At 50.7% G+C, this 12,283-nt stretch overlaps 1 protein-coding gene across 1 annotated transcript in view; it reads left to right on the top strand.

Moving 5' to 3' along the window:
- Positions 1-12,283, top strand: part of LOC112115110 (sacsin-like) — a 25,744-nt gene continuing 13,461 nt past the window's right edge. The window contains 4 exon segments of the mRNA XM_029912964.1: positions 1-23; positions 6,566-6,652; positions 6,944-7,056; positions 12,058-12,204. Of these exon segments, the coding sequence (XP_029768824.1) occupies positions 1-23; positions 6,566-6,652; positions 6,944-7,056; positions 12,058-12,204 (370 nt within the window).

Here is a 12,283-nt window from a genome sequence, read left to right as displayed (position 1 = left end):
ATGGCGGCCACAGAGCCGAAGAGGTGGGTGCTTGGGGGCGCTGGGCGTTTGGGTTGTGGGGTGTTCTGGGTACGGGGACGCTGGGCTTTTGGGTTGGGGATGCTTTTGGGTATGGGGGTGCTGGGCGTTTGGGTAGGGAGCAGAGGGGGCTGGAATATCCCAGGTTTGGCCTCTCTCACTCAGTCCGGGGAAAGCCGGGACCCCTCGAGGGGGCAGGGGGGCAGCTGGCCTGGCCTGCAGGGCTTGGCCCTGCGTGGGAGGTGGGATAACGAGCCAGGCAGATGGCACCTTTCTCCCTGGATGAGGGCGCCTCCATCAGGACTGTGCGGGTAGCACCAGACTGGGATAAGGCCCCCAAGCCTTCACCCTCTCTCGCCGGGGTCGCCCTTCCAGCAGAGACCAGACCCTGTCTGTGGGAAGAGCTGCTTGAGGCAGAATCCCCGGGGCTCATAAGAACCACCAGACTGGGTCAGACCAAAAGTCCATCTAGCCCAGTATCCTGTCTCCTGACAGTGGCCAGTGCCAGGTGCCCCAGAGGGAATGAACAGACAGGTAATCATCAAGTGATCCATCCCCTGTCGCCCATTCCCAGCTTCTGGCAAACAGAGGCTAGGGACACCATCCCTGCCCATCCTGGCTAATAGCCATTGATGGACCTGTCCTCCATGAACGTATCTAGTTCTTTTTTGAACCCTGTTATAGTCTTGGCTTTCACCACATCCTCTGGCAAGGAGTTCCACATGTTGACAGCGTGTTGGGTGAAGAAATACTTCCTGTTGTTTGTTTTAAACCTGCTGCCTATTCATTTCGTTTGGTGACCCCTAGTTCTTGTGTTGTGGGAAGGAGTAAATAACACTTTCTGATTTACTTTCTCTGCACCAGTCATGATTTTATAGACCTCAATCACATCTCCCTTTAGCCGTCTCTTTTCTAAGCTGAAAAGTCCCAGTTTTATTAATCTCTCCTCAGACGGCTGCTGTTCCAGACCCCTCATCATTTTTGTTGCCCTTTTCTGAACCTTTTCCAATTCCAATATATCTTTTTTTGAGATGGGGCGACCACATCTCATCTGCATGCAGTATTCAAGGTGTGGGCGTCCCATGGGTTTATATAGAGCCAATATGATATTTTCTGTCTTAATATTTATCCCTTTCTTAATGATTCCCAACATCCTGTTTGCTTTTTTGACGCCCGCTGCACATTGAGTGGATGATTTCAGAGAACTCTCCACAATGATTCCAAGATCTCTCTCTTGAGTGGTAACAGTTAATTGAGACCCCATCATTGTATATGTAGAGTTGGAATTATGGTCTCTTGCGCAGCTCCCAGCATCAAGCCCCAGACTGAGCAGGGCCAGTTGGGGGGTGGGTGCTGGACGTGTGAGTGGGGGGGGGTGTTGTGGGTAGGGGGGCTGGGCGTGTGGGTTGGCGGGGTGTTGTGGGTAGGGGGGCTGGGCGTGTGGGTTGGGGGGGTGTTGTGGGTAGGGGGTGCTGGGCGTTTGGGTAGGGAGGTTCTGGGCATTGTTGGGGGGAGCAGAGGGGGCTGGAATATCCCAGGTTTGGCTGCTCTCACTCAGGCCAGGGAAAGCCGGGACTCCTCGAGGGGGCAGGGGGGCAGCTGGCCTGGCCTGGGTTCTCTCCGTGACTCTGGGAGGGGAGTGGAGTCTAGTGGTTAGAGCAGGGGGGTGGGAGCCAGGACTCCTGGGTTCTCTCCGTGACTCTGGGAGGGGAGTGGAGTCTAGTGGTTAGAGCAGGGGGGCTGGGAGCCAGGACTCCTGGGTTCTCTCCCCGGCTTTGGGAGGAAAGTGGGGTCTAGTGCAGTGGTTCTCGATCAGGGGCACACACACCCCCAGGGGTACACAGAGGTCTTCCAGGGGTCATCTAGATATTTGCCATGCTTTCCAACCGGCGAACTCCGTGTTCATACCGACAGTGACTTACTGCTCTCTATACAATATCAATGTTTCTCAGCCTGGGGGTGGGGGCTGCGATTTTATAATGATATAGTGGAAATGCGGAAGTCAGCCGTTCGTCAGTAACACTGTGGCTGTGACACTTCTGTCGTTTTATGGCTGAGTTTGTGAGCTAGTAGCTTTTAAGTGAGGTGAAACTTGGGGGTACGCAAGACAAATCGGCCTCCTGAAAGGGGTACAGTATTCTGGAAAGGTTATAGGCTGGGGTAGTGGGTTAGAGAGGAGGCTGGGAGCCAGGACTCCTATTCCCCCCTCCCTGCACTCCATACACATGCAGAGGATGGTGCTGTGTGGACCCCCCCCCCCGTCTGTCTCACATGCCCCAGCCCCTCCCTGCCGCATTTGGCACAGGTCCCCGGTGTGGTGTTAACGGGGGCACCGCAGCACCCTGGGGTCCGTCTCTGCCATGCCGGAAAAGGCGGATCTCAGTCGGGGCTGGGTTACCAGCAGCGCCATAGGTCAGCGTTTCTCCGAGATGCTCCCCAGTTCCACGCGCAGGGCCAGTTAGGCAGAACTGCAGGGTCTCAATGCGTGGACAAGACGATGGTGTAGGGAGGAGGGCTTTAGATTTATTAGGAACTGGGGAAACTTTTGGGAGAGGGGGAGCCTATACAGGAAGGATGGTCTCCATCTAAACCAAAATGGAACCAGATTGTTGGCACTTAACATTAAAAAGGTCGTAGAGCAGTTTTTAAACTAAGGGCTGGGGGAAGCCGACAGGTGCAAGGGCACGTGGTTTGGACAGAGACATCCCTTAGGGGAGGATCTACTGATGGAGATTCTCTGTGACCTAGTAAGGAGGAGAAGATGGAAGATAAAATACAGGTAGGATCTGATGAGAAACAGTCAAATAAAAAAGAGTCCCATTCAATTACATCAGGTAATGGTAGGCAGCTAAAAAGTGACAAGTTTTTAAAGTGCTTATATACCAATGCTAGAAGTCTAAATAATAAGATGGGTGAACTAGAGTGCCTCGTATTAAATGAAAATATTGATATAATGGGCATCACAGAAACTTGGTGGAATGAGGATAATCAACGGGACACAGTAAAACCAGGGTACAAAATATATCGGAAGGACAGAACAGGTCGTGCTGGTGGGGGAGTGGCACTAGATGTGAAAGAAAGCGTAGAATCAAATGAAGTAAAAATCTTAAATGAACCGAACTGTCCCATAGAATCTCCATGGATAGAAATTCCTTGCGCTAACAATAAGAATATAGCAGTAGGGGTATATTACCGCCCACCTGACCAGGATGGTGATAGTGACTGTGAAATGCTCAGGGAGATTAGAGAGGCTATTAAAATAAAAAACTCAGTAATGATAATGGGGGATTTCAACTATCCCCATATTGACTGGGTACATGTCGCCTCAGGAAGGGATGCAGAGATACAGTTTCTTGACATCTTAAATGATTGCTTCTTGGAGCAGCTAGTCCTGGAACCCACCAGAGGAGAGGCAATTCTTGATTTAGTCCTAAGTGGAGCACAGGTTCAAGAGGTGAATATAGCTGGACCGCTTGGTAATAGTGACCATAATATAATTAAATTTAACATCTGTGTGGCGGGAAAAACACCACAGCGGCCCAACACTGTAGTATTTAATTTCAGAAAGGTTACAAAAAATGACTTTAGTTAAACGGAAATTAAAGGGTACAGTGCCAAACATGAAATCCCTGCAAGCTACGTGGAAACTTTTTAAAGACCCCATAATAGAGGCTCAACTGAAATGTATCCCCCAAATTAAAAAACGTGGTCGGAGAACCAAAAAAGAGCCACCGTGGCTAAACAACGAAGTAAAAGAACCAATGAGAGGCAAAAAGGCATCCTTTAAAAAGTGGAAGTTAAATCCTAGTGAGGAAAATAGAAAGGCGCATAAACTCTGGCAAGTGAAGTGTAAAAATACAATTAGGAAGGCCAAAAAAGAATTTGAGGAACAGTTAGCCAAAGACTCAAAAAGTAATAGCAATTTTTTTTACAGTATATCAGAAGCAGGAAGCTGCTAAACAACCAGTGGGGCCACTGGATGATCGAGGTGGTAAAGGAGCACTCAAGGACGATAAGGCCATTACGGAGAAACTAAATGAATTCTTTGCATCGGTCTTCACGACTGAGGATCTGAGGGAGATTCGCAAACCTGAGCCATTCTTTTTAGGTGACAGATCTGAGGAACTGTCCCAGATTGAGGTATCATTAGAGGAGGTTTTGGAACAAATTGATAAATTAAACAGCAATAAGTCACCGGGACCAGATGGTATTCACCCAAGAGTTCTGAAGGAACTCAAATGTGAAATTGCAGAACTACTAACTGTAGTCTGTAACCTATCATTTAAATCAGCTTCTGTACCAGATGACCAGAGGATAACTAATGTGACGCCAATTTTTAAAAAGGGCTCCAGAGGTGATCCCACAATTACAGCCCTGTAAGCCTGACTTCAGTACCAGGCAAACTGGTTGAAACTATAATAAAGAACAATATTGTCAGACATAGAGATGAATATAATTTGTTGGGGAAGAGTCAACATGGTTTTAGTAAAGGGAAATCATGCCTCGCCAATCTACTAGAATTCTTTGAGGGGGTCAACAAGCATGTGGACAAGGGGGATCCAGTGGATATAGTGTACAGTACTTAGATTTTCAGAAAGCCTTTGACAAGGTCCCTCACCAAAGGTGCTTAAGCAAAGTAAGCTGCCATGGGATAAGAGGGAAGGTCCTCTCATGGATTGGTAACTGGTTAAAAGATAGGAAACAAAGGTAGGAATAAATGGTCAGTTTTCAGAATGGAGAGAGGTAAATAGTGGTGTCCCCCAGGGGTCTGTTCTGGGACCAGTCCTATTCAACATATTCATAAATGATCTGGAAAAAGGGGTAAACAGTGAGGTGGCAAAATTTGTAGATGATACAAAACTACTCAAGATAGTTAAGACCTAGGCAGACTGCGAAGAGCTACAAAGGGATCTTACCAAACTGGGTGACTGGGCAACAAAATGGCAGATGAAATTCAGTGTTGATCAATGCAAAGTAATGCACATTGGAAAACATAATCCCAACTCTACATGTAAAATGATGGGGTCTAAATTAGCTGTTACCACTCAGGAAAGAGATCTTGGAGTCATTGTGGAGAGTTCTCTGAAAACATCTATTCAATGTGCAGCGGCAGTCAAAAAAGCGAACAGAATGCTGGGAATAATTAAGAAAGTGATAGATAAGAAGACAGAAAATATCATGTTGCTTCTATATAAATCCATGGTACGCCCACATCATGAATACTGGGTGCAGGTGTGGTCGCCCGATCTCAAAAAAGATACATTGGAATTGGAAAAGGTTCAGAAAAGGGCAACAAAAATGATTAGGGGTATGGAACGGTTGCCATATGAGGAGAGATTAATAAGACTGGGACTTTTCAGCTTGGAAAAGAGATGGCTAAGGGGAGATATGATTGAGGTCTATAAAATCATGACTGGTGTGAAGAAAGTAAAGAAGGAAGTTGTTTACTCCTCCTCATAACACAAGAACTAGGGGTCACCAAATAAAATTAATAGGCAGAAGGTTTAAAACAAACAAAAGGAAGTATTTCTTCACACAACGCACAGTCAACCTGTGGAACTCTTTGCCAGAGGATGTTGTGAAGGCCGAGACTATAACAGGGTTAAAAAAAGAACTGGATAAGTTCATGGAGGATAGGTCCATCAATGGCTATTAGCCAGGATGGGCAGGGATGGTGTCCCTAGCCTCTGTTTGCCAGAAGCTGGGAATGGGCGACAGGGGATGGATCACATGATGATTCCCTGTTCTGTTCATGCCCTCTGGGGCACCTGCCATTGGCCGCTGTAGGAAGACAGGACACTGGGCTAGATGGACCCTTGGTCTGACCCAGTGTGGCCGTTCTTATGTGAAGACATGGGGGTCGTTGTCCTGCTCTGCACGGCAGGGAGTCCGATCCCCCTCCCTAGGGCTGGCACATACCCCAGCCCCCCCAATTCCCTTTGTTCTACCTGCCCCACCTCGCAAGTCATGCAGGGCTCTCGTTCACCCCTGCAGGGAGGTCCCCTCCTCATCCCTCCCCCCCGGCCCGGAGCCTGGCCCTCCAGCCCCCAGGAAAGGCCAGTCCCCCTTTCCCAGGACTTGGCCACCCCCACCCGTGTCCCCCATGGGCTGTTAGGGGTCTGGAGGCAGGGAAGGGGGCGGTTGGTTCCTGAGGCAGTGCTGCCCTCTGGTGGCCTGCGAGGAGATCGCATCCGAGCCTGGCCACCCCCTGGAGGGGCGGGGGGGACGGGGCGGGGGCGCTGATGGACCCAGGGACACCCATTGGTGGGAGGACAGACAGCAATTGGGGGCGGGGTGTGTTTATGATGAAGCAGGAGCCCCTGAGGAGGGCTCAGTGACCCCTTCCATCAGCAGGGGGTGGGAAACTGGGGTAGATGGGCCCGTGGGGCTGATCCAGGGGGCAGGGAGGGGGCGGGATACCAGGGTAGGTGGGCCTGTGGGGCTGATCCAGGGGGCGGGATACTGGGGTAGATGGGCCTGTGTTGGGGGATGGATGGGCGATTTCTCCTGGTGAGTGATGCGCGTCTTTCTCCCCCCCTCTCCACAGGAGGGGGTTCCGGCAGAGGCCCCCCCCCTTCCTCAAATACCTGCAGAGCATCCTGCGCAAGTACCCAGATGGGGGGCAGATTCTGAAGGTGAGTCCTGGGTTTGGGGGGTTCACAGCAGGACACCCCCCCCACGCTCCAACCACTAGACCCCACTCCCCTCCCAGAGCCAGGGGGAGAACCCAGGCGTCCTGGCTCCAGCCCCTGCTGCTCTAACCACTAGACCCCACTTCCCTCACAGAGCTGGCGAGAGAACCCAGGAGTCCTAGTTCCCCTACTCAGTGGAGCCATGTGCCCAAGCTGGGGGGCTGGTAATGAGCTGGGGATGGGTGGGATCTGTGCTGACGGGCGCTGTGCCTCCTCCCCCCCCCCCCCCCCCCGGGGCTGATCCAGAACGCGGATGATGCGGGGGCCACGGAGGTGATCTTCCTGTGCGATGAGCGCCACTACGGGACCCAGAGCCTGGCCACGGAGGGGCTGCAGCAAGCGCAGGGTACAAGGGGGCAGCAGCCGGGGGGTGGGGGAGAGGCTGAGGTTGACAGCTCTGGGGAAGGGATTTATGTTGGGTGATGGTGGGGGCCCTGGGGGGCCTGGCAGGATTGAAGGGGTGTGTGTGAGGAGATGGGGGGCTAGGGGGGTTGGGGAAGGGGAGCTAGGGAATCGGGGGTCCCACCTCTCATACACCTCCCACCTCTTTAGGGGGGCTGCGGGTCCTGCCCCTCACATAGTGTTGGGGGAGGTAGTTTAGGGGATCAAAGGATCAAAGTCCCACTTCATGTGGTGTCTGGAGGGGATTGGGGCCCCGCCCCTCACGCACTGTGTGGGGGGGTTGGGGGAATCGGGGCCTCGCCCCACACACAATGTGGGGAGGATCGGGGCCCCGCCCCTCACGCAGTGTCTGGGGGGGAGGATGGGGGCCCTGCCTATCCCTTGCTGTCTTGGAGGGGGTCAAGGCCCCGCCCCTCGTGTGCTGTCTGGGGAGGTTGGGGTATTGAGGCCCCACCCCTCACACGCTATCTGGGGGGTTGGGGGTTGAGGCCCCGCCCCTCACGCACTGTCTGGGTGTGTGTGGGGAATCAAGGGCCTGCCTCTCACGCACTGTGTGTGGGGGGTCGGGGGGAATCGAGGCCTCACCCCTCACGTGCTGTCTGGGGGCGACGGGGGAATCAAGGCCCTGCCCCTCACATGCTGTCGGGGGAGGGCGCCTCTCACTCGCTGTCTTGGGGGGGGTAGAGGCCCTGTCCCTCATGCGCTGATTTGGGGGGTTTGGGGTCGAGGCCCCGCCCCTCACGCGCTGTCTGGGGGGTTGAGGCACTGCCCCTTGTGCGCTGTCTGGGGGGGTTTGGGGTGTGACGGTGCTGCCCGTGGGAGCCAGCTGAGGTCACTCAATTAGGGTGAACTGCAAACAAAACGGCGCAGACAAACCCCAAAAGCTGGTAGTTATTCCAATACTTAGATTTACCAACCAGCACAAAACAGCTTCTGTAGTACCTCACTGGTTACTTAGAAGTTCAAACAACGCAGTTCCCTTAAAGTACCCAGCCTCAGGCCTCCATCCAGACCCACCTGTTAGATATGATGATGATTAATGAAAATCTTATCTCATCATATAAAAGAAAAGGTTCTTCCAATCCCAAAGGATCAGCCACACACCCAGGTTCAATTATAACTTAGATCCTACCCAAAATACACACTATAGTCAATTCTTATTAAGTAAACTAAAATTTATTCAAAAAGAAAAGAGAAAGAGTGTTGGTTAAAAGATCAATACACAGACAGACTTGAATTCAATTCTTGAGGTTCAGACACATAGCAGAGGTGAGCCTGTAGTTGCCAAAAGTCCTTTTAGAAATAGTCCAGAGGTTATAGTCCAATGTCCATATTCAGGGTGGCTCCAGTCAGTGACTGGGGATCTCAATCCTTGTGGCTTAAGGTTTCCCCCTCTTGAAACCCAAAGCAGATCTGAGATGCAGAAGGATCATGTCCCAGCGTTCTTATACATTTCCAGCTTCCTTTCGGCCTGAGAAAACAATAGGCCTAACTCTCCTTCTCCCAAACATCCTGGCAATTAGCACAGGGTAATTTATCCATTAAACAGTTCAGATACAGGTTACCACAACCTTCAAAGAGACATAGAGACAATAATACTATTTCACTCAAGTATCATAAATGTTAATATTCCTTTTTGATCTTTGAATTAAAACTATAGCAATAGACAAGACTTGTTTGCTTATATTACAAGCCCTGAGCAAACATCTACCCTTTTACCTCTAACAATACAGACTTACATTTCAAAGCTCTAGTCATTTACATATCTTCCTAACCAGTTTCTACAATTCACCCATGGGTAGGCCAGTCTGAGTTAATTAACTCTTTCTGGCCCTGTCACCTTTCAATGAAATATTATTTTACACTCATAACGTCACACCCCCAACGCAAAATTGATGCAGGAAGGGATGACACAAACATCACTGATTGCATCCCAAAAGCTCCCCATCCTTGGGTCTGTCTCATTACAGCTTGTACGGGGTTAGAAGCCGTATCAGGGTATAACAGAAATGGCTTATTAAAGTCCTGTTCAATAACATGATTGAATCTCTTTATGAACTTACGGTAAAACTTGGTTAGCACCATAGTGGATTGGATCTGCTCTTGCAGCATGGTTCCTGTATGATTCATGTGATCTTGCCCAGAGCCAAAGAACATAGCTACTTTATCCATACAAGCTCTGGCAAATGTTTGGAACCCAATTAACATCAAATCAACGTCGATATTAATGTTGTTCACAGTGTAGGAATCTTGGCATTTAGCCGTGAAAGCAATCTGGTAGTGTGTCTCCATTTCCCTTTTCGTACAGCACATCAAGTCTGGAATGTCTTTTCTCCTGTGCAAAGTTCTAATACTGTTTACAGGCAGTAACAGTGCAACATTAGCATTACAAGGCCTTTTAACATAAGGTGTGTTCTTATGTATCACTTTCAACGTGTTCAAGGGATTTTCCAATAGATTAGGCACTTTGTACATTTTTACAGTTCTTGGTAATAGCAACACATTAGTCACAAAAATTACCATTAGCAACAACAACAAATTCATTGCAAGTGTCCATTTGCTATGCCACACCTTTGGCTCAGTACCATTGGGGTTTGGGCCTTTTAGGGTTACCCTGTGGTTTCCCTTTGCAAAAGTAAGTTTTCTCTTTCCTCCTTCTCCTGAAGGATTAAACCCGGATTTCTCTGGCTTAACAGAATTCACTGGCTGATTGGATGGGCTCTCTGTGCTAATAGCTATTAGCAGTAATAGCTCAAATCAATTTGTCAGGGCTGGTCTACGCTGGGGGGCGGGGGATCGATCCAAGATACGCAACTTCAGCTATGTGAATAGCGTAGCTGAAGTCGAAGTATCTTGGATCGAATTACCTGGGGTCCAGACGGCGCGGGATCGACGGCCGCGGCTCCCCCGTCGACTGCACTACCGCCGCTCGCTCTGGTGGAGTTCCGGAGTCGACGGTGAGCGCGTTCGGGGATCGATATATCGCGTCTTAACGAGACGCGATATATCGATCCCGGATAAATCGATCGCTACCCGCGACGTACCCTTAGTCTCTAAGGTGCCACAAGTACTCCTGTTCTTTTAGCTATTAGCAAGTCTTTCTTCTCCCCATCAGCCAGGTAATTTGCATCAACACAGATGCTAGCGTTTAGATTTTTAGTTGCTACCAATTCCAAGGCTGGACTCTGTCTTACAGAGATACCACACAAATCCAAAGAGTCTGAGGGCGAGAGTTTGCTTGCTCTCCCCCTGCAAACTGTTCTGCTTTGAAACACCAGTAACCAAATCTGTCCTCAGACCCTGAAGCACAGACTGCTCACTTAACGAATTAGCATGGAGCCAGTCCTGTCCCAAAACCATTGTCTTTCCAACAAGCTGCCCAAGCCCAGCCACTTGGTCATAGGGCTGTTTAAATTCCTTAACAGCTTTTACTGAGACCTTCTCAAAGCTACCCACACTAGATCTTTCAAAAGGAAAGTCAGTGGATCCATTCACAACAGAAAATTTCTGGCTGTTAGGAACTGACACTTCCTTGATTAAACCACTTTTACACCCTTCAGTTGTAGCAAACTGCTTGCACAGATTACCAGAGGATTTCTTTCCTTAGCAGCTTCTCTAAGGCTACGTCTTCACTGGGGGGGGGGGGGGGGTGTCGATTTAAGATACGCAAATTCAGCTACGCGAATAGCGTAGCTGAATTCGACGAATCTGAGCCGACTTACCCCGCTGTGAGGACGGCGGCAAATCAACCTCCACGGCTCCCCCGTCGACGGCGCTTACTCCTACCTGCGCTGGTGGAGTACAAGCGTCGATTCGGGGATCGATTGTTGCGTCCCGACGAGACGCGATAATTCGATCCCCGAGAGATCGATTTTCTACCCGCCGATTCAGGCGGGTAGTGAAGACGTAGCCTAAGCAACAATTCACCCCTCACAGAAATTCTGCTCTTACCCTTTTCACCTAGGGCTTGCTCTAAATGAACACTTCCCTGAGCCACAACAGACTCTTTCTGGGTCTTACTTACATCCATGATCACCTTTGGCCCATCAGGCGGATTTCCACACAATCCCCTTTCAGGCAAACTCATAGACTCACTAGATAAAAGGTTAGAGGCACTCTCCTTCCCTCTGCAACTTTCCTCATAGTCACTGGCAACCTGCAAGTTGTTAAGCTCAACACACACAAGTTTAGGAATCATTTTCTCCTTGTGGCAAGTTTCCACACCATCAGTAGGTAACACAATTAAATTATCTTTCTGCTCTCCTTGTGCCCTGGCTAGGATATCACCCTGATCAGACAGAGCTACACCCTTTTCCAGCCACACATTGGCAACAGGCAAAATATAAGCACCAGAATTGTCTGGTCTCTGGGATTTTGCTAGGACACTAACTGGATGCAACCTAGTTACAGGACCGTTCTCCCCAGCACACACAAACTTAGGACCGTTCCCTTCCTGGGCTTTAGTTGAATTCGGAACCAACTCTGAGACAACTGCACTATTCTCAACCATCACAGGCTGAAAGGCACCTTCTGTCTGCTCCACAGACAAAGAAGAGCCGGAGACACATTTTCCTTTACTAGACACACAGCTCGGGATTTCATTTCCCTTGTCCCAGCACACCGGGCTGTTCACAGGCAACTGCTTGGAGGCTGGGGTAGCTCCCTCCATAGGCAAGTCAATACCCCTGACAGGCACATTTCCTTCACTGTCACAATTCTCCACACAGGAAACAGGTAAGGTCTAGGGACGCTGTCACCTTTCAATGAAATATTTTACACTCGTAACGTCACATGGGGTATTGAGGCCCCGCCCCTGACGCTGTCTGGAGGGTCGAGGCCCCGCCCCTCATGTGCTGTCTGGGGGGGGTTGGGGTCGAGGCCCCGCCCCTCACACGCTGTCTGGGGGGTCGAGGCCCCGCCCCTCACACGCTGTCCCTGGCTCCAGGCCCGGCGCTGGTGGCCTACAACGACGGGCTGTTCTCGGAGGCCGACTGGGACGGGATCCAGAGCACGGGCGACAGCCACAAGCTGCGCGACCCCGGCACCGTCGGCCGCTTCGGCCTGGGCTTCAACTCCGTCTATCACCTGACAGGTGAGCGCCCCGGGGGCAGGGACCTCACGCGCTGGGAAGCTCGGGGGGTGGGGGGTTGGGTCACAACTGGGGGGGGGGG

The sequence above is a fragment of the Terrapene carolina genome, unplaced genomic scaffold (assembly GCF_002925995.2).
Source record: "Terrapene carolina triunguis isolate 2854851 unplaced genomic scaffold, T_m_triunguis-2.0 Scaffold401, whole genome shotgun sequence".
NCBI lineage: Eukaryota > Metazoa > Chordata > Testudines > Emydidae > Terrapene > Terrapene triunguis.
The sequence above is the reverse complement of the archived record's forward strand: the minus strand, read 5'-3'. Positions and strand labels throughout refer to the sequence as shown.